Below are 23,068 nucleotides of genomic sequence, written 5' to 3'. Positions count from 1 at the left end.
ATAAACAAATACATCTTTTTAGGGTTTTTTTTCCCGTACATCAAGTCTATTTTTTTTGTCCTAAGTTTGCAGACTGATTGATCTTTGAGTTTATGTGGCTATATACTGAACGCCCAAGTGGCAATTTTAGATGTTTTTGGCCCAAAATCGCCATAGACCTTAATGCTTATGTGTTTTAGAGTCTATGGAATAAGACCCTTAGGCCCATATTCACTAAAGGGTACTAGGCTTTACCGCAAAATAAACCCTATTAAATTAATGGGAGTTAAGGTGTGCTAAAGCTTTGCACCCTTTAGTGAATCTGTGCCTTAGTTTCCAAAGGGCACCATGTTAACTGATGAACAGAGCTGGGCACAATAGAGGTGAAAATTATTTATTTATTAATTAATTAACATTTCTCCTATTTATTGTGTTTCTAGGAGCCATAGTATTACGTGTTGCCAAGTCATGGTTTCGAATTGGCTCACTAGAAATTGTGGCTCAATATGGAGAGATTGACTTGCTACGGTAAGGATATTCTATTGAAATATATAATATAATAGAGCAGTGATGGCCAATTTGTGGCCCGCGATGGTATTTGGAATGGCCCTTGTAATGATATTGGGGGATCAATCGCTCCGGGGGGGATGGGTTGCGGGAGATCCACCAGTTTTCTCCTCTGGCCACATGTCAGCCCTCCAGCAAGTCAGGAGACTTGGCTGTCGCCTTCTCCTCGGCCCCACACCCCTGCAGCAGGCTCTCTCTTAGGGCAGTAGGACAAAGCAAAAATATTGTGCCCGTTTATTGACACTCATGGAAAAAAAGGGTTGTATCACAAAAGCAAGGTGTTCCTAATAGTTATTGTACAGTGTCATGAGACATGATCAGTATGAGTGTAGGCTTTTCAGGCCTTTGTTACTGTATTTAATTGCTCTACATTATGCTGCCAAATAACTCCAGGTCAATATTGTAAGAATGGTCAAGTTTAGTCGTCCTGTAATAACAAAGTAGCTCACTGCCCACAAAATGGAAATACAACATGATGTGAAGTTGTAAGGGGTGTGTGTGTGTGTCTATACTATACTATAACTATAATACCAGTAGTGTGTTGTGTATATGCACACATATAGTATTTGTGATAGGCACTGTCTGGTCTGGAAATTGGCGTTTCTTCACTCAGTATTCTTTAATCAGAATGAGAAAACTGATAAGAAATCATGTCAATGTTTTATTTTTTATTCCTGGGAAGGCAACTTTTTATTTTCTATTGGGTTAGCTGACTTCTAGAAGTCACCGTTTTTAATACTCTTCTGTTTGCTTCTCTCTAGACCAGAGCTATTTTTTGGGGCACTTTTTGTAACAAACAAAAAGCAGATCTTTACCGCGTTATCTTCTATCCAACGCCAAATCAGTATTCCAATAATGGCAATTCCTCTACTGACATGATAGGAAGCTCCACGTTCTGTATGTACTGCACACCCCGAGGCACCAACACATTGCTATATGTTCAGAGTACCATAATAAGGCCGTTATCACCACATATCCATCTCATATCCGTCTCATATCAGTTAAACTGTTTCATTATCAACCGATACCTTTTCTACGGTAAGTGATGTGTGCATCTGTGTAACATGAATCACTCCATTGTTTTTAGATTGCAACATTTTTTCGTTAGATTTATTCATTGATCAAGTTGCACACACGAGTTGAGACCTCAAGTCTTTTTCATGCACACTGAAGGTTTATGCTGTAATAACATAGAAAAGGAGCCTCTCTAAACTGGGCAATTTCTTTTCTAATGAATTGAACAGTTCCTAAAGTAATGGTTATTTTTTACAGGGAGCTGGTAGACTTTATCATTGAGGAACATTTTCTGTCAATCAGCAGAAGCGATCCCAACAAAGTATTGGTAATATTGACATCAATCTATTTCATGAGGCAATCCTACTCTTTTATTTTGTATTTTTAGCCCTGCTTTATGCATACTTTCATAGATGAGGCCCTCCTGTCTTCGTGGGCGGCTCTTTACCAAAAATAAAGGCTCAGCCTCCTGAAGAAGCCAGTTGCCAGGGAGAGAACAATGTGGCTGTCGGCTCTTTCAACGAGCCCAGTGGCTATGTCTGAGCTGTTGTAGTCATCAGGAAGGTTTTAAAACCTCATGTATTGAAAGATAATTTGTTTTCTGTAATTGTCAACGGGCCTCACCGTGGCCTGCTATGTTAAGACCTATTCACATGACCAACTTTATTGACAGTTTTGATGTCTTCCTCTGTTTTTTGTAACATTAAATATCTTTTCAGGCATTCTTCTCCAGCGTGGTATCTCAGACAGCGAATCTCATTGCCTTGTGGATGTCAGTAGGGTTTGCACATGGTAGGTTGAGATTTTTACACCGATGCAGAATTCCCAGTTTGGTTACGTTGAGTGATCTACATCGTGTTTTGAAATGTTATACTGTCTTTAACCAATGAAATGCTGGAGGGGAAGGCACTGAAGAGGTTAGAGGTGTTCTTACAGTCTGACTATTTGTAAAATGAACATACGAGTACATCTCATCCTCTCTCCTTTTTCCATGTAATGCTGCACAAAAACTATCAATCCATCAATCCATTTCTTGCCATAAAACCTGCAAGTCGATATCTGTACGGATCTAGTGCTATATACTGTACGCCAAAGCAGCTGTTCAGGCAATTTTTTGGCTGAAAATCCCCTTTGAAGGCTCTGGGGATTTTCATCCAAAAACGGACAAATGGTCAGATATAGAATTGCCACCTACGTCTTTCACATGCTTTTACTTTAAAGCAGCAGTCCAAGCAATATCCTACATGTGTTTTTTTATTTTATTTAAAATAAATCAGTTCTGTACTATGAGAAAATACTAGTAGCATTAAAAAAAAAAAAAACTCTGAATGACATTTTGAATGTATTATAATGTAACACGTATTTTTTGTTTCTATAGCAACCATTTAAAAAGTCACATCCCCTTCCTCTTCGGAAACAGGTTCTGGCACACCCCTTTTTGAGCCCTGCCCTCTCTCTTGCAGTGCACCAATTGTATCTAGTGACTGCCTGGTCACATGATCTTCCCCACAGAACTTTGCATTTTTGGTCCTCTTCTGCTGCCATGTAGTGAACCCCCGAGCCGAACCTATGCCGATCGATCGGCAACTTGGCTAATTACTTATCATTGTGTGGATTGTATTGATGCACATATTAAAGGGGGGGAGGGGAAGCACCTTGGAGTGCTGCTTTAATGGCGAGTTTTTTAGTTACATATTTTAGATAAAAAGGAAACGTATCCATTATGCAAATTCAAGCAACAAAAAAAAAAGGGCCTACAGGCACGTTAAATAATGACATTTTCTTACCAGCTGAACTTCCCATGCTTCTCTATTTATTTCTTATGAGGAACAAACACTCAGTCCCTGAATTTTATTATTCCTACAGAATTATTCTAAAGAGAGTGGTTTAGCTTGTGCTGGTTTCCAGACCATAACCATTGCTTGTAGCGTGCAGGGGCTTGAGAAGTTACGTGCAAAGAAATATATTTGTCTTTATATTAATAAAACCGCCAACGTTTTATGCAAACCAGTTAGCTAATGACAGCACACCGTCTAAATGGTACTTTTGTGTTTGACGCGTTCTGTCACGCGTGCCCTGACCGCACTCCCAACCGGACGTCTATAAGTTAGTGACATGACTGGTAACGAGTACATGTCACTAGGATACTGTGGGAACAAGCTGTTACTGCTGCGGGAAAGTGACCGTTGTATCACAGCTCTGTCCCTCCGATCTCATGGCTGGTTATCTTATTCCACGTACAACACTACACTGAGCTGTCAAACGGGTCTCTGCTGCAGCGTCATGGTACAACCTTCAAGTATATTAATCTAAATACTCGTCTCAACTCAACCTTACCAGTCATTTAACAGAGTTCAGACAGTGTAAATGCATGTAAGAGAGCCGTGTTTGAGGACATAGTAAGTGAGGCTGTCAGTATGGTGTGATAATGTATTTGATGCATTTGATGTTCTGTATAGGCAAACGATTGCACAAGTGCCATTCTCTTCCCCTTGCACACGTGCCATGCTCTTCCCCTTGCACACGTGCCATGCTCTTCCCCTTGCACACGTGCCATGCTCTTCCCCTTGCACACGTGCCATGCTCTTCCCCTTGCACACGTGCCATGCTCTTCCCCTTGCACACGTGCCATTCTCTTCCCCTTGCACACGTGCCATGCTCTTCCCCTTGCACACGTGCCATTCTCTTCCCCTTGCACACGTGCCATGCTCTTCCCCTTGCACACGTGCCATGCTCTTCCCCTTGCACACGTGCCATGCTCTTCCCCTTGCACACGTGCCATGCTCTTCCCCTTGCACACGTGCCATGCTCTTCCCCTTGCACACGTGCCATGCTCTTCCCCTTGCACACGTGCCATGCTCTTCCCCTTGCACACGTGCCATGCTCTTCCCCTTGCACACGTGCCATGCTCTTCCCCTTGCACACGTGCCATGCTCTTCCCCTTGCACACGTGCCATGCTCTTCCCCTTGCACACGTGCCATGCTCTTCCCCTTGCACACGTGCCATTCTCTTCCCCTTGCACACGTGCCATGCTCTTCCCCTTGCACACGTGCCATGCTCTTCCCCTTGCACACGTGCCATGCTCTTCCCCTTGCACACGTGCCATGCTCTTCCCCTTGCACACGTGCCATGCTCTTCCCCTTGCACACGTGCCATGCTCTTCCCCTTGCACACGTGCCATGCTCTTCCCCTTGCACACGTGCCATGCTCTTCCCCTTGCACACGTGCCATGCTCTTCCCCTTGCACACGTGCCATGCTCTTCCCCTTGCACACGTGCCATGCTCTTCCCCTTGCACACGTGCCATGCTCTTCCCCTTGCACACGTGCCATGCTCTTCCCCTTGCACACGTGCCATGCTCTTCCCCTTGCACACGTGCCATGCTCTTCCCCTTGCACACGTGCCATTCTCTTCCCCTTGCACACGTGCCATGCTCTTCCCCTTGCACACGTGCCATGCTCTTCCCCTTGCACACGTGCCATGCTCTTCCCCTTGCACACGTGCCATGCTCTTCCCCTTGCACACGTGCCATGCTCTTCCCCTTGCACACGTGCCATGCTCTTCCCCTTGCACACGTGCCATGCTCTTCCCCTTGCACACGTGCCATGCTCTTCCCCTTGCACACGTGCCATGCTCTTCCCCTTGCACACGTGCCATGCTCTTCCCCTTGCACACGTGCCATGCTCTTCCCCTTGCACACGTGCCATGCTCTTCCCCTTGCACACGTGCCATTCTCTTCCCCTTGCACACGTGCCATGCTCTTCCCCTTGCACACGTGCCATGCTCTTCCCCTTGCACACGTGCCATGCTCTTCCCCTTGCACACGTGCCATGCTCTTCCCCTTGCACACGTGCCATGCTCTCTGTCTTGCACATACTGCGTACTCTCTCGCATACTGTACATGCGGTGTACACTCACTTATGTGTCATGCTCTCACACACTCAGCAGGGGAAGAAAGCAGTGGTTCTTTTAAAGGCACCAGTCACAATGATTTAACCGTGTGAAACTGCACCTTTGTATTATCATTCTATAGTCTCCTGCAGGGACATACTGTAGACCTATATTTACTATGGGATGTTACTGCATAAGACACCTTTGAGAGCTGGAAGACCCCATGTGTCCCATTCACATGAACAGTATTACTTGGTAAATATGGCCTAAGCAATTTAGCATTGCTGAGTTAATACATTTCATGGACTTTATTTCTGTCAGTTGCTAAAAATACACGCAAAAGTCATAGAACATATGATTAAGTGGCCTGTTTCAGTACTAGAGTATCATCTTCCTCCGTCAGCGTTTCTACATCACAATGTAACATGCATGTTCTTGATATCAGCATCATATCCTCTAAGTTTTGTTATAGTATTTATTGGACATGTTTAATTTAGATAATAATCCTGCCGTTTTCATTGAAAGTTTATTTGAATCATTCCCAGAGCATGCGCGCACCGCTGGGCACATTACAAGCCACCTTTATAAAGGCAATTGCAGAGACTTTGCATAGCTGGGCGACAGTTACACGTGGGCCTTTTGGCTAAGCGCAGAGGCCCAAATGTAATAATAATTCTATGAAACTGCCTTTCTCTGCAGGAGAAGAGACCTCCAGCACTGGGAAGCAGTTTAACATAGTAAATAGTGACCAAAGATTTTTGAGGGCACATCACTATTCCACTGTAATACGTTTTTTATGGTTTTATAGATTTTTAATTGGCTAATTACGATAGTCTTTCCTGCTTCTGGCAGACTCGTGTTCTTGAGCTATCTTTATGGTAAACTAAGTGAGGTTTTTAGGGAGCAGTTTCGCCTGATCTGTTTAATTTGTACCAATTGTGTTTCCATACAGTAGAAAGGAAGCAGGGGGTCTGTAGCTGTGTCATGGGCCCTTAGCTCGTTTTGCTAGGGGAGATTGTGAGCACTAATCAGACATGAAAAGGAAGTGAAGACTCCTTCCGTTTGGGTCATTGGTGACGCCTGAGGAGCGTTTACGTGATCGCAGTGTGTCAGAGTGGCTTTGGCACTCAGTTTCCGCGGCCCCTTTGGCACTCAAGGGGTTAAGAAAAAAATAACATGTATACTTGTCTGGTTTTCTTAAACAAGATATCAATCGCCTACATTTAACCTATTGAACATGGCACTGCCATTGGTTCACTTTAGTCCTAAGAGGGACTTCCCGTTTAAAGCAGCGATCGTTTCCAAAAAGGGTTACCGGACCTGGATTACCTGGCTCACGCGATATTTGTAGGTTTTTTTGTGCTGGTTTCGAAACAAAAACAAACAGATATGACTGCAGGGTCACTAATAGAAAGGCACAATGTCATCTCCTGATTGCGTTCTAGAACAAGTGTTACCCTGCTACCATTTTGTGTCCACCGGTCAAGTGTTCTTGCCCATTGGACAAACCTGCTTATGGACCGGGAACCGGGGGAACCACCCAGAGGGCTGGGTTCATGTAAACTAAACAAAAAATCAAAACAATAGCCAGCAGAGCCGACTGCTGGTTCAGAAAGGGACTATTAGCCCCGGCTGTTTCAGCCCTGAGGTAGGTGTTGCTTCTAGGACAATTAGCGTTAGGATTAGGGGTTAAGGTTATTAGGGTAAAGGGTTAGGGTTTTTAGGCAAAAGGGCTAAGGTTTTTAGGGTAAGGGTACACATTACCTGCAGCGACGAACTGTCCTTACAGCCAAATGTCCTGGCACGAGTTTTGCAGATGTCATTATTATCATCCATTATTTCAGATGTTGCAAACTTTGCGGTGTGTAATCTCTGACTCGTTCACAAATATCACAATATTTAGCCAGAATAACTCACAAAAAGCACATTCTGACATAAAATTCCCAAGCATCTTTATTTCTCTATGAACTATACAAGGATGTATATAGTGAACCATGCAGTCTAGATTGAAACACAAAAAGTAGAGTACGGGGTCGGAAAATGACTTCATATTCTTAATGGACATTGAGGAACAAAAGTGACTGGGACCAATTACTGTTCGGAAACAACAAGATAATGTGAGTTGAAATCTGCACTACTGTTTCTAAACCAAGAAGTGTAATGAGTGCTGCGTTGATTGTTTTTTATGTAGGTGTGTGCAATACAGACAACTTCAGTTTGTTGTCTATCACTATAGACTACGGCCCATTCGGTTTCATGGAAAGATACGACGCAGGTGAGTATCAAACACCATACATGGTTTGTTGTAACATTACATTTTGTTTCAGATAAAGTAGCACATCCCCCTTCTGGTAATAGGGCCTATGCTCAACAGCAGTGAGGTTTATTTAAAAAAATAAACTATATAACATACTGTTAAATGAACTGACCACTAAAGGTTTAATATTTGCACAGATAGATGTTATGCTCTTTTCCTTTTTATTTGTCGCGTGTTTATGTTGTATGTTAACCCCATGGGTGCCTGAAGGCGTTCCTTTGCAATGCATTCATAGCCTCTGGGGTAAGGCTGGGTACTTTTGCTGGTGTTTTGATTGTAAAGATTTTTGTAATGTTTTGGTTTTGCTGAAACTCTATTAGTTTTTTTTATTTCAATTGTTTTAGTGAAGAAAAAAACACAATAAGCAGGACATATATATATATATTTTTTTTTTGAAAGCTTGTCTAGTTTCCTTAAAAAAAAAAAAGGTTATTCCTAGGATGAGCTTTTCTTGGGTTTTGGTTCAAATTTCACTCGGATTCTAAAGTTAGTTCCAAAGTTCAACTCAAAATTCTCGAATGAACTTTCGGAGTTTGGGAAGTTCAGATTCCTATCTTGTGCCCCTACCCATTCTTATCAAAAGAGGTTAAAAGATCGTCTGCCGTAAGGTTTTGTAAGAAATCCTATTAGATAACCCTTTAGTAGAAAAGGGTGATCTCCTACCCTCCATAATGAAATCATTAACGCTGATTTCTATGACATAGTCTGTTTGTATTGCAGAGTAAACACAGTTGTTCGTGTATGGAAATGAGATTCATATTACTACCCATTTATGAATAGTTATTTCTGAATACAACAGAATTGAAATATATATATATATATATATATATATATATTTTTTTTTTTTTTCAATATATATATATATATATATATATATATATATATATATATATATATATATATATATAAATATATCGCTGCTACCCCATATTTTAAGCATACCAATTTGAATGCAGCTGTATCGACCTTTAGTAAATCATCGCCCTCATTGTGAATGAGGAAATACAGCCCTCGGCATCGCAGAACGATAAAAATCTTATGAACACAGTTTTACCAAATGTACTTTTAAAGCCCTAGGGAGACTGGCAACTTCCCCAGGAGGCAGTGCAGAGATTGAAATACATTGTACATTGTCCATCAATCACCTTTGGTAACAAATGGGCTATGCTTGTGAAAGAGACAGTCATCCTAGGTACAGTGTGATTGATCCTTTACAGTGACTATACCAGGGGTGGCCAACTCCAGTCCTCAACGGCCACCAACAGATCAGATTGTAAGGATATCCCTGCTTCAGCACAGGTGACTCAATGGCTCTGTCATGACGAATGAGCCACTGATTGAGTCACCTGTGCTGAAGCAGGGATATCCTTACAATCTGATCTGTTGTTGGCCCTTGAGGACTGGAGTTGGCCAGCCTTGGACTATACCTTTATATATGAAAAAAATAAAAATATTTTTTTTGTATATTTAAAAATGAAACGACTCTTAAAAAAAAGCAGAATTTATATTGGTAATCCATATCCTCCTCTCACTCTTATGCACAAGGAAAGCAGGAGAAGGTTACTGTGCCCCCTGGCACTGAAAGGATTAAACTCTTCGAAAAATAAAATAAAACCAATATTAAAGATGACAGATGAGCGTTTTCTGTTTATTGCAACTCATATACAGTGTTTTCAGGTTTACGTACAATTCAAAGTTTATATACAGCTGGAAATCTGCAGCCTGACAATTTGTGACTTTAAGGAGGATAATGTTTGAGACCATCTGGAAATTTGTAGCCAGGAATGTGTTCCTCTGTTTGGCAAATATTAACGTTGAGGTTAATCCTGTTTAAATAAATATCCCTGTGTTTGCCGCACTGGAGAAGGAAAGGTTTGATGCCCAGTGGTTTCCATATCGTTTCTATGTAAACTAGGGAAAAATAATGAGTATAGTTAAAAATGTTGCTTTGGGTATTTATTTTAATGACCCTTTTATACAACAGCAATACATGGTCTGTTTGCTTTAAATAGATTATGTTCCAAACACGTCTGACGATGGAGGAAGGTATAAGATTGGAAACCAAGCCAATGTTGGAATGTTTAATCTGAACAAGCTGCTTGTAGCTTTGAAGCCCCTCATGGATACTAGACAAAGGCAGCTGTGAGTAATCCCCTGCAAATACGCTTACACTGCCTTCCCTGGTGAGATGGGACATTGGGACAATGGGGGCTCTAGACGTGCATGTTTTCTTATGCTCTGCTATATGCCCCCTTTAAACATGTTGATAGGGAATCGTTTAGAGGAATAGGACTGCTAAGAAAAATGTTGTATTGGTAAATGACCAATGGCTGGTGGAATGAACAGACAAAAGATGGAACGTGCTAAATGAAAATCTCTGTTAAAGAATAGATAAATAAACAATTGGATAAAGCGTAAAGCAGTCTTCAAGTCAATTTCAATGGTGTGTGGTGACCACCAGATGGTTGAAGAGGGGTGTGGTTGGGACCTCTTAGAGGTGCTGTTCTGGTGCTACTAAATCATAGATCTTCCCAAGCTCCGGGTGATTGTAGTAAACGATGTACAGTATGGAGCAGAAGAAGTGCACACGGAGGTACTGGCCATGAGGAAGTAAGGGGAGAACTTACGGAATGCATAGGCGAACGAGCAGTATCCTACTGAAGCTAACGAGCGGACATGAGGAGAGAGGAGGTAGATCACGTGTGGTGTCACCTAGTTGCCATAGCGACCAGAAGTTAAGGAGAATGCACGGCAACCACCAGCTGTGGAGGCAGCAACAACAGTGTGGCATGCTAGCATGCAGGGATTGCACACAGAGGAGCTTTAAAGACTTCTCACATTGTGAGAACATTAATGATTTCGACCTGCATTAAAGGTGCTACACCATAGAGGCATCTCTGTGTGCACGTCTTCTCTGCTACAGACTGAATGGCATTGCTTATTTCTGCACGTAAAGGTGGATCCACATTAAACAGCACTGTCAAAGCCAACTGTAACTCATAGCATGATGACCATCTCTGCCAGGGATGCTGCACTTAACAGGATACTTTGAGTTTGCCTTTTTTGCAGGAGCAAGAATATGCTTTGTAGCTTTTTGGTGTCAGCACTGGTGTCTGAAGTGGCAGATCTGACATGTGCCAACCAGTTGTGGCTATGAGCTAGCCATATTCCTGTTTATCAAGTATGAAATATTAATTGTATCCTATCGTTTCAGGACAGGGCTCTATTTTGTTTGAGTTTTCCTATTTACAGATTAGTGTATACTTTTATTTATTTATAAAAAATGTTTTACCAGGAAGTAATACATTGAGAGTTACCTCTCGTTTTCGAGGATGTCCTGTCCTGGGCATAGAGTTATGATGACAAATAATACATGGTTACAAATACAGTTACACAAGTGAACAGGGTATACATTATATACAGTACAAGACATTGCATAAACAGTATACTGGCAACACTACACAATAAAGTATTATTGTTCATTGCATAACAAAGAATCAAAGTGGTTAATTAAATATGTGTGTGTTTAAACCCCTTAATAGCTGTAAGTTCACTTAACTAAGGATTTCCTGAAATGTTTTAGATTTATTGTGATACTTTTTAATGAGCAGCATGATAGTTCTTCATAAATTAAATTACAGTATATAGAGCAGATCATTTGGTCAAGTGCACACAGTGAACTAGAAATTGACATGTGAAGCGGTGAAAGCTCTAAAATGTACAGTAATCTACAAAGGCCTTTAATGCTGGACAATTATCAGAACCTACATCAAACCTAGACTTCGCCATTAGCATATGTCTACTAGAAGCTCGAAAATGCTTGGAAAATCTGATGTCACAATACTCGTCCTACTCTCCTTACGCTGCGTCCATACAGCCTTTGTCCGCGCAGAGGCGTGCACATTCGTGACATCACTCACGTGAAGCGGGTGCGTTTTCAAGACATGGTAGACGTCGGGGGCGTGTCTAGGGGCATGTTTGTGATGTCACGGAGCTGGTTCGTCTTCATTGGGCAAACCGCTCACGTGACCTGCCCGTCACGCCGAGATATCAGTTTCAATTGATTCCTCACGCAACGCGCGCCCCCTTCTGCTGTTGCGAGCGCGCGGACTATGGGCGCGATCAATGCCTTAAGGCAATGTGATCGTGCGGTGCAATCTTCGGCAGCATGTACGCTGCATGGATGCTGCGCTTATTGTGCCGGCGACGGCGACACAATGAGGCGTCAAAACAAATGCATTGTTGCCAGCGCTTATAGTGCATGCGACGGCGCGACCATGCGACAGCGATACCAAAAATCTGGTGGTCACTGTTGTTTGATTTTTTCAGTGACAGTCTCCCCTTGTGGCCAATCAGAGAACTTCTCCGTCCCTCTGCCTTCCCCCTTTCTGACGTCACTGGCCTTGTAGCGTGTGTGTGTGTGTGTGTGTGTGTGTGTGTGTGTGTGTGTGTGTGTGTGTGTGTGTGTGTGTGTGTGTGTGTGTGTGTGTGTGTGTGTGTGTGTGTGTGTGTGTGTGTGTGTGTGTGTGTGTGTGTGTGTGTGTGTGACAAAACTACAAATTTGGCCGAAGGGTAACCAATAGAAACTCGCAATGTCATCTCCCAATGATGTTGCAGCCTTCTATTGGCCGCTGGATCTAGCCCTACTATGTGGCCATATTGCGATAGTAGTAAAATACGAGTAGGATGTAATTTCTCTAAATAAGGACTTGGGTAAAATGTAAACTAAGGCAGGTAAATGGCAGATGATGCTTAATACAGGAAAACCTAAGGTTATGCATTTGTGAAGCAAAAATAAACACTACAGTACAGTACTTATACACTAAAGGGACAAAATGACTGTAGGACAATCCTTGGTGTAGAAGAATTTAGGGGTGCTTCTAGAGACCAAGCATTGCAATAGTGCTCAATGTCAGGCAATAGCTGCAAAGGCTAAAACAACAAAACTAATTGTACTGTAACTGGTGGGTCCCTGGAGTCGCAGGACCACTATAAAGGTAGTATAGAAAAAATATCCCTCCCACAAAAAAACTAATTGAGCTGCCTGGACTGCTGCTTTACAGTAATGAAAAGGGACCAAGATAATGAATGAATTTGTGAAATAACTTCTAAATACCTGTCAGCAGAGGGGGCTCTGAGCCCGCTACATTGTATAAAGAGGACCAGATGTATGTTAAAGCTGCAGTTCAGTCTTTTTTTTTTTTTACATTTATTTTTTTACTTCAATAGTTTTATGTGTGCAATCTCTAATTACCTAAAGAACAGTATAGCTGCAGGTCAATTCGTTTTCCATGTATTGATAGGTCGAAATTTGGTGACATATTAAAAGCTGGCATTTGTTTATAATCTGCTTGACTGGCAGTGGAAGCTCATGAATATTCATGAGCACTGCTGCATTGACAAGTGCTAGAGGGAGGGCAGGGCTGACAAAGGGGTGTGCCAGAGCTTGTGATAGGACAAGAAGGGGCAGTGCCTTAGCAAATGGCTGTTAAAATAGAATACAAGAAAATTGGTCTTTCAAAGTTGTTTTTTTAAAAACAGAAAATGCTAAAAGTATTTTTTCTTACTACAGAACTGATTTATTAAAAAAAACAAACATGCAGGATATTGACTGAACTGCAGCTTTAATGTGTGCATTAAAGCAGCAATCCCACGATAAACTAAAATTAACTCATGATTTAACCTTATAGTTCACCTTGTTCTGATCTAGTTCTAACTTCATTTTTTTTTTTTTTTTTAAATCTTTATATTTGCTGTTTTTTCACCTGTCCATTATTTCCCTGGCATCAGCTGTTACTATGGTAATCTCTGTTGTCTTATTAAGTGTGAATGGCAGTGGTCATTCTAACCTCCCAAGGATGCAAATTTTCAGCAACTGTTAGAAACATAGAAAAAAAGAACTAAACCTCGTCTACTAATTTCCCTACGTGCTGTAGAACCTCAGAACCTATTTGATTCGTGGCTTTCTTGTCTAATTAGGATATCCGTAGGTCTATCACAAGCATTTTTTTAATTCCCTTATTGTATTGGCTGCACAGACTATTAGGATATTATCATACATAGAACATATGATGGAAGAGAAGACGCATCATTCTGCCACTATATACATTCTTAGTAAGCAAAGAAGCCCTAATGCACATCCAATATGACAAATGATTTCATTCACTTCCATATGTTTTTTTTTCTCTTCTCGTACGTATGGGTCATTTAGTTTAATCTTTTGGCTAAACATGCTAGGGCGGCAGCGACATCAAGGTAGAGCTTTTTAGCAGGTCCCTACACTACCAATTATTTACTATATCCAGTGGTGGATTTCCCATTTGGCCCGATCGGCCCAGCAAAATAAGAGGGGAGGCATACATTGCTGCGCACATTCACAGGGGCTGCGCTCTCGGACCTGATGGGAAGTTCCTTACTTGCTGCCGCCTTCCTGCTGCCTCCGCCTTCTTTCTGCAGCATCAAATGACGCTACGACATTGCCGCACCAAGAGCGTTGCCATGTGACGTCGCGTGGTGACATCCGCAGCGTCATTTGATGCTGCAATTTCGAAGAAGTCAGAGGGCGGCAGCAGGAAGGAGGCAGTATCCTTTGCATGAACGGGTTTACATTGACTTGGTTGCAGGCTTAACATGTGTTGGTCAAAAGATTGAACCAAATGACCCATACTGTACTTATAAGAAGAAACAAAATATAGAGGTGAATGAAATAATTTGTCATATTGGATGGCCATTGGGGCTTCTTATTGAGTACACACATGTAATCGCAGTAGTTATGGAGCCATTTCTTCCCCCAGGAGAAAGGTGCAGATAACCTTTGCTGCAGCAATCAGCTCGGGAAAAATTTATATATTTTTTCTAGCACTTTTTCACATTTTTGTTGTTGTATTTTTTACCATTTCGTAGGTTTCTTCTGTGATAATAACCGGTTTTAACTGCACTGCAGCTCACATATAGTGCTTCTAAGTTCAGGCCCCTCACACATCGCATACATGTTACACGTTGCATGCTATTGATTATATCATTGTTCCCCCCCCCTCTCTTTTCTCTATGCAGTGTAGGAAATACAAAGGACACAGTAGAAAAGTGATATTGGCAGAACCTACTGAATGGGTCTGTCCTGGGTGGTTGCAGGCTTACAATTACCCATACTTGCTAGAAGAAAAAACATATAAATAAATGAAACAATTTGTAATATTGGATGTGCATCAGGGGTTCTTTGTTTGAGGTGGTGTATTTGAGGTCACTTACCCAGTAACACTCTAGTTGGCACTATTAACGATATCACTATATAATACTGAGGGACTGGGTTTTGAGCTTGCCAAGATTATATATGTCTACATTCTTAGTAAGACTACTACTTAAATACTGAGCACATTTTTGGGTACCGCTCCATAAAAGAAAGACATTATGGAACTGGAAAAATGCAGAAAAGAACTATCAAATGAATAAAGGAGAAGGAAGGTCTGACTTTTGAGGAAAGGCTAGCTGAATTAGGATTGTTTACAAAAGAGGCGGATGAGAGGTAACATGATAACTATATTCAGTCAGTCCTCGGTTATCCAACGGAGTCCGTTCTGGAAGTAGCGCTGGATAGTGAGACCGTTGTAAAGTGAGCCTCATGTTAATCAGTGGCGGTGAGCGTTGGATAACGCATTCAGGCGTTGAAAAACGTCCCTTAGGGTTGCATTGTAAAGCATTGGATATGCCATTCGTTGTAAAGTGAAACGTTGGATAACGAGGACTACCTGTGTGTGTATATATGTGTGTATATTGTGACAAACGGCTTACTCCGGGGCTCCGTCGTTTGTCCGGGACTGTTTAGAACACGGTCTTTTGGGGTAGGTTAAATGATGAGGCGTCACGTACTGTTCCTTTAAACAGGCTGTGCCTGGTTTATTCAGTCCCAGGCACTGAGACTGCCACAGTGCATACAACAGAAAACAGATCAAAACAAAAGCTGCTCACCTGAGCGATAACTTAACTTAGATATCCCTGACTCAGGGTTGGAAGTGGCTTTTCCACTCCCAACAACAAAACAAGGTACTTTTGCAGTCTTATACAAATGAACAGAAAGATTGAACCTGTTAGGGGAAGAGGCTTCTCCCCTCTGTAGTTCAGCAGCCTTCCAGCCTCCTGGCTCTTGTGGAGAGACCAGAGCAAACAGGAAAACAGTCTTACATACCTGATTCCTAATTAGCATGACAGGTGACAGAAATCAGGCAGCAGACAAACTCTGGTCTGGATCTCTCATCCCTCAGTTCCAGCGCTTGCCAAACTGTGGGATGGAGTGTATGTATTATAAGGCTGCACTCCCAGGCCAAACAGGATAGAAACTGTCTAGTATCCTGGGAGCCCTATATATGGAATTTATTACCATCCCCTGGTTTCTGTCACATATCCTCCCCCCCAGCTCAGACCTCATGGGATGAGCGACCATGGATATTAGGGAGTGCATCCTTGACAACCCGTCAGCATTGCCATGTTTGTGCCCTGACCTGTGTTCCACAGAAAATTTAAAGGGTTGTAGGCTTAGGAACCACCTGGTCACTCTAGCATTCTTTTCCCTGTTTTGACACATCCAGGTAAGGGGTGCATGATCTGTGACCAACCGGAATTTTCTCCCCAACAGGTAGTATTTGAGCGTCTCTACAGCCCACTTTATTGCGAGACACTCTTTCTCTACTATGGAGTAATTTTTCTCCTGGGGATTTAGTTTCCTACTTAAATAAAGGATGGGGTGCTCCTCACCTTGAGACTCCTGGGAGAGTACCGCCCCCAGCCCTACCTCAGATGCGTCGGTTTGGACTACGAACTCTTTGGAGAAGTCAGGTGTGACCAACACTGGTTGGGCACAGAGAGCTTCTTTCAGGCTTCTAAAGGCTTGTTCGGTTTCGGGGGACCACTTTACCATTAGTGGTCCTCTTGCTTTTGTGAGGTCAGTTAGTGGGGTTGCCTTAGTTGCAAAATTGGGAATAAACCTTCTATAGTACCCAATTAACCCCAAAAAGGTCCTTACTTGTTTTTTTGTAACTGGCCTTGGCCAATTTTGTATCGCCTCCACTTTGAGTGTTTGGGGTTTGAGTAAACCTCTGCCAATAGAATATCCCAGATACTTGGCCTCCTCCAGACCAATAGTGCATTTAGCGGGGTTAGCAGTTAGTCCAGCAGACCGGACTGCGTCAAGCACAGCTTGGACCTTTGGAAGGTGGGATTGCCAATCTTCACTATGGATTACCACATCATCCAGGTAGGCGGCAGCATACCGAGCATGTGGTTTTAAAATTTTATCCATCATTCTTTGGAATGTGGCGGGAGCTCCATGTAAGCCAAAAGGCAGCACCCTATACTGAAAGAGGCCGTCTGGGGTTGAGAAGGCTGTCTTTTCTTTTGCCCTTTCTGTGAGGGGAACCTGCCAGTACCCTTTTGTTAGGTCTAGGGTTGTGAGATATCGGGCTTTGCCCAGTCTCTCTACAAGTTCATCTACCCTGGGCATAGGATAAGTATCAAATTTTGACACCGCGTTTAGTTTCCGGTAGTCATTACAAAACCTTGTTGTACCATCTGGCTTTGGGACTAAGACTATAGGGCTGTTCCACCCACTTTGGGATTCCTCAATTACACCTAGTTTTAGCATTTTTTTAACCTCTAAACTTATAGCCTTTCTTTTGGCCTCTGGGATTCGGTACGGTTTAAGGTTAACTCGGACCCCCGGTTCAGAGACTAGGTCATGTTCAATTACGCTAGTTCTACCTGGCCGTATAGAGAAGATTTCTTTGTTTCTTCTCACTAAATTCTGAACCTCTCGTTTCTGATGAACAGACAGGGTTTCAGCTATGCTAACCTCTGGGTCAGTTTCTTGATTCTCTGACGGACCTGGGGGTACTAGGGTTAACAAGACTTCTCTATCTTTCCAGGGCTTGAGTAGGTTTATATGGTAAATTTGCTCAGGTTTCCTCCTACCTGGCTGTCTTACCTTATAATTTACTTCTCCCACTCTTTCCAAGACCTCATATGGCCCATGCCATTTAGCAAGGAATTTACTCTCCACGGTGGGAACCAGAACTAGTACCCTATCACCTGGAAAAAAAATTCTGACCCTAGCACCCTTATTATACGTATTCCTCTGTGCTTCTTGAGCTTTCTCCATGTGTTCCCTCACTATGGGTAGGACTGCAGCAATGCGGTCCTGCATCTGGGCAACATGCTCTATTACACTTCTGTAAGGGGTAACCTCGTGTTCCCAAGTCTCTTTGGCTATATCCAGTAAGCCCCTTGGGTGTCGGCCATACAATAGTTCAAACGGGGAGAAGCCTGTGGATGATTGGGGAACTTCCCTAATGGCAAATAACAGGTACGGTAACAAACAATCCCAGTTTTTCCCATCTTTATCAACCGCCCGCCGTAACATGCTCTTTAAGGTTTTATTGAACCTTTCCACTAAACCATCTGTTTGTGGATGATAGACTGAGGTTCTGAGATGCTTGATTTTTAGGAGTTTACATAGCTCTTTTGTTACTTGGGACATAAATGGTGTTCCCTGGTCAGATAGAATCTCTTTAGGAATCCCGACCCGGGAAAACAGAACTACTAACTCTTTTGCTATGTTTTTAGCAGACGTGCTACGTAGGGGAACTGCCTCCGGATATCGGGTGGCATAATCTAATATTACCAATATATGCTGATGTCCCCTAGCAGACTTTATTAGGGGTCCTACTAGATCCATAGCAATCCGGTCAAATGGTACCTCTATTATGGGAAGGGGTACCAATGGGCTGCGGTACGCCTTGAACGGGGCGGTGATCTGACATTCTGGGCATGAGGAACAATAATTCGTAATTTCTGCCAGAACCCCAGGCCAATAGAAGCTTCGGAGAACCTTTTCTTTTGTCTTTTCCACCCCTAGGTGTCCCCCCAATGGATGACTATGTGCGAGGTGTAATACTACGTTACGGAATGTCCATGGTACCAACAATTGTTTAGTTGTAACTGATTTCCTTTTATCAACCCGATATACTAGGTCGTTCTCTACCTCGAAGTAGGGGTAAGCAAGTGACCTATCTGGTTGGCCAGGAGTACTATTCTGGTCCCGTATATTTCCCCTTGCTACCGCTAATGTGGGGTCCTCCCACTGGGCCTTCTTAAAACTCCCAGGACTGACCTCTAGGTCAGCGAGGGTCTTATCCGGTTCTGGGGTGGTAAGTGTCTGCTCAACATCTTGATTTGGGGTATTCCCTACCAAAGTAGTGATGGGGAAGGGAATTTTACAGCACTCCTCCTTTTCCCCCTTCTTATTTGGGCCCTCGTCAACCTCCATTTCTGAAAAAGGGAAAGGATTTGTTTCTTCTAATACTTCGTTATGGTCCGCTATTGAACTCTGGGCGCTATTCTGAGCGGGGGACCACATTTTTAGAAAATGGGGAAAGTCGGTCCCTATTAACACATCATGTGCCAGTTTGGGTACAATACCCACCTTGAAATCTAAAGAACCAAACTCTGTTTCAAAAAAAACATCAACAGTGGAATATTCATGATTATCCCCATGTATACAACAAATTGCCACTCTTTGTGAACTGTTTCCCTGTTTCTTCTTAATGGGCAAGAGGTATTCGGACACTAGTGTGACCATGCTCCCAGAGTCCAGAAGTGCCCGAACCCTCTTACCATTAACCTTTACAAATGCCCACAGATGGTTATTCAAGGGGTCCTCTGGGCTAGGGCCCATACATTGGGACAACAGCGAATAAGGTTCCACGCTGTTGCATTGCATGGGCTCATCATTTAGTGGGCAGATTTTTGCTGTGTGGCCCCTCTCATGACAATTTACACATTTAGGTACATAGTCTGTGTCCCACTTAGAGCCTTTTCCCGGCTCCCCATGTTGGCTATTGCCCTTAGTGTGCGAACCACTGTTGCTGGTGCTGCGTGAAGGTGGTCGCCGCTCTTCAGCGCCCCTTAACCCCGGTACCCTTTTACCGTCTCTGGAAGAGTCCTGGAACCTCGGGTAGTGGGGTTGCTCCACGACTGTGGGTTGCGGGTGCCCTTCTGCTGCATTGTACCTTTCTACGAGGGCCACAAGCTCATCCGCATTGTGGGGGTCACTCCGACTGACCCAACGGCGTAAGGCAGAGGGAAGTTTCCTCAAGAACTGGTCCATGACCAACCGTTGCACGATGTGGCTGGCTGAGTTGATCTCGGGTTGTAGCCACTTCCGGGCGAGGTGGATGAGGTCATACATCTGGCTTCGGGTGGCCTTATCCATCGTGAAGGACCATGCGTGAAACCTTTGGGCGCGAACAGCCGTGGTTACGCCGAGGCGGGCGAGGATCTCGAACTTCAATTTTGCATAGACGTTAGCTTCGGCTGGCTCTAGATCAAAGTAAGCCTTCTGGGGTTCGCCGCTTAGGAAGGGTGCGATTAGACCAGCCCACTCAGCTTCTGGCCATCCCTCTCTCTGTGCCGTGCGTTCAAACGTGAGAAGATAGGCTTCCACATCATCCGAGGGTCCCATCTTCTGAAGGTAGTGGCTTGCCCTGGTCATTTTCGGAACTGGGGCTGCCGCTGCCAGTGGAAGGTTACTGATAGTCCCCCTCAGGATCTCGAGTTCCTGCTGTAAGCCCTGAGCGAACCGCTGTTGCTCCTCTCTCAGCAAGCGGTTTGTCTCTTGCTGGTTTGCATTCGCGTTTTGCAGGGCTTCATTCGTCTGTTGCTGGTTTGCATTCGCCTGTTGCTGGTTGGCATTCGCCTGTTGCTGGTTTGCATTAATCTCTTGCTGGGCTATTAGCAGCTGTTGCTGGGCTGCATTCGTCTGCTGCTGGTTTGCATTAGTTTCTTGCTGGGCTATTAACAGCTGTTGCTGGGTTTCATTCACGTCTTTCTGGGCAGCGACATTGCGTACCAGCGCACCCACCACGTCTTCCATCTTGTTTTCAGAGGATGAAAAAACTTTTTTTTTTTTTTTTTTCTTTCAAAGTTCTTCAACCCGCAGACCCCCTAGTGCTCTGCCCGCATTCTCCACCATATGTGACAAACGGCTTACTCCGGGGCTCCGTCGTTTGTCCGGGACTGTTTAGAACACGGTCTTTTGGGGTAGGTTAAATGATGAGGCGTCACGTACTGTTCCTTTAAACAGGCTGTGCCTGGTTTATTCAGTCCCAGGCACTGAGACTGCCACAGTGCATACAACAGAAAACAGATCAAAACAAAAGCTGCTCACCTGAGCGATAACTTAACTTAGATATCCCTGACTCAGGGTTGGAAGTGGCTTTTCCACTCCCAACAACAAAACAAGGTACTTTTGCAGTCTTATACAAATGAACAGAAAGATTGAACCTGTTAGGGGAAGAGGCTTCTCCCCTCTGTAGTTCAGCAGCCTTCCAGCCTCCTGGCTCTTGTGGAGAGACCAGAGCAAACAGGAAAACAGTCTTACATACCTGATTCCTAATTAGCATGACAGGTGACAGAAATCAGGCAGCAGACAAACTCTGTTTCTGGATCTCTCATCCCTCAGTTCCAGCGCTTGCCAAACTGTGGGATGGAGTGTATGTATTATAAGGCTGCACTCCCAGGCCAAACAGGATAGAAACTGTCTAGTATCCTGGGAGCCCTATATATGGAATTTATTACCATCCCCTGGTTTCTGTCACAATATATATATATATATATATATATATATATATATATATATATATATATATATATTGCTTCATTGGAGAGCCGACTGTTCATCTTTATATATGTGTGTGTGTATATATATATATAGATATATAGATAGATGAACAGCCAGCACTCCAATGAAGCACAAAATGGTAGGTGCATGTCCCATAATAAGTAGATAAACATACGATACCGTTCGCACGGGAATCAGCAGACAGCACTCAGGTTAAGATTTGTAGAATATATATTGTAGAAAAGACACAAATCACCAACGTTTCGGACCCACAAACGGGACCTTCCTATATGTGTAACCGCATCACAACCAGTATGCATGTAGTGGATCACAAGCTACACATATACCAAAATAAGGTATGTAGCGGATGATAAAGGACAAAATTATATATATATATATATATATATATATATATATATATATATATATATATATATTTATTTATTATTATTTTTTTCCCGAGGACAATAAGGGAACTTTTATAGAACGTTTTCATCCCGAGACACAGGGTCCATGGCGTGGTAGGAACATCATAATCTACTTTGTTATTGCCATGAGAAAAGTCTATCCAAATTAGGTTTGTCTACATTAGAAAAAGGCATCTAAGAGGGAATATGATAACGATAGTATTTTACAAATATATTCAAGTTCAATACAAGGAATCTTCGAGGGAACTTTTCATCCCAAGGAAAGTGTAAATGACACAGAGTCATCACTTGAAATTGATGAAAAGGAGATTTCACCAGCAGCAAAGCAAAGGGTTCTTTACAGCAAGGGCAGTTACAATGTGGAGTTTACTACTGCTGGAGACTGTGATGGCAGATACAATATACTGTATCTCTTGAAAGAAAAGTGTAGCCATCATTTTGGAAAGCAAAGTTATACAGGGATATACCAAATAAGTTAAACATAGGAAGAATGATGATCTAGGGGAACATCTGATTGTCATTACTGGAGTCAGAAAAAAATTCCCTTATGTAACATAAATGGATAATGTTTCACTGTTTTTTTTTGTTTGCCTTTATGTGGATCAATATAAATACAAATATAGGATGAGTATCTCAGCCGACTTCATTTAATGGCTCAGCTAAATGGACATGTCTTTTTTTTTTGTCTTTATCCACTATGTAACTACTACTGAAATTGATGTTTAAGGGGTTAAATCGAGATGTCTCTGGCCTTTCTTACAATAATGATACACCTACAAGTATTATTATTTTTTTAAACAATATTTTTATTGCTATTTTCATAGGCCAGTCATAGGATACAGAAAAGGAAAGCATTAATTCAGCATGACTAATATTTCCAATATAATAATTAGACTATATGTATATATTGCTTTCAGGAACTGTAACTGCGATCAATAGCAATGCCTCATTTAATATTAAAGAACATTAACGTTATATCCCATAAAAAGAATCATGAACAGAAACAAACTTCAAAGGAGCAAGAAGAGGGGGTTTGGGGGGGCGAGGAAGGGTATTTGTTTATTTGTTTTAGTTTGCAAATATGGTGAACTAAGACTTGGGTTTCCACTGGCTACTCCCTTTTGTCTAATGTCAACGTGTGTTAAAAAGAGTTTGTAAAACCCCATAACTTCCTCTTTTCTTATCGTCTCTCTGACAAATATAGCG

General features: G+C 42.7%; 1 protein-coding gene across 7 annotated transcripts in view; it reads left to right on the top strand.

Annotated features, from left to right (window-relative positions):
* The window catches only part of LOC142487770 (protein nucleotidyltransferase YdiU-like), an 82,413-nt gene that overhangs the window by 35,764 nt on the left and 23,581 nt on the right, over nucleotides 1-23,068 (top strand). For all 7 annotated transcript variants that reach the window (XM_075587623.1, XM_075587626.1, XM_075587625.1 and 4 more), the window contains 5 exons: nucleotides 420-507; nucleotides 1,819-1,888; nucleotides 2,280-2,352; nucleotides 7,643-7,726; nucleotides 9,781-9,910. In XM_075587623.1, the coding sequence (XP_075443738.1) occupies nucleotides 420-507; nucleotides 1,819-1,888; nucleotides 2,280-2,352; nucleotides 7,643-7,726; nucleotides 9,781-9,910 (445 nt within the window). The remainder of the gene's footprint in view (nucleotides 1-419; nucleotides 508-1,818; nucleotides 1,889-2,279; nucleotides 2,353-7,642; nucleotides 7,727-9,780; nucleotides 9,911-23,068) is intronic.

This window comes from Ascaphus truei, chromosome 2 (assembly GCF_040206685.1).
Source record: "Ascaphus truei isolate aAscTru1 chromosome 2, aAscTru1.hap1, whole genome shotgun sequence".
NCBI lineage: Eukaryota > Metazoa > Chordata > Amphibia > Anura > Ascaphidae > Ascaphus > Ascaphus truei.
This window is presented reverse-complemented; position numbering and strand designations above follow the sequence as displayed.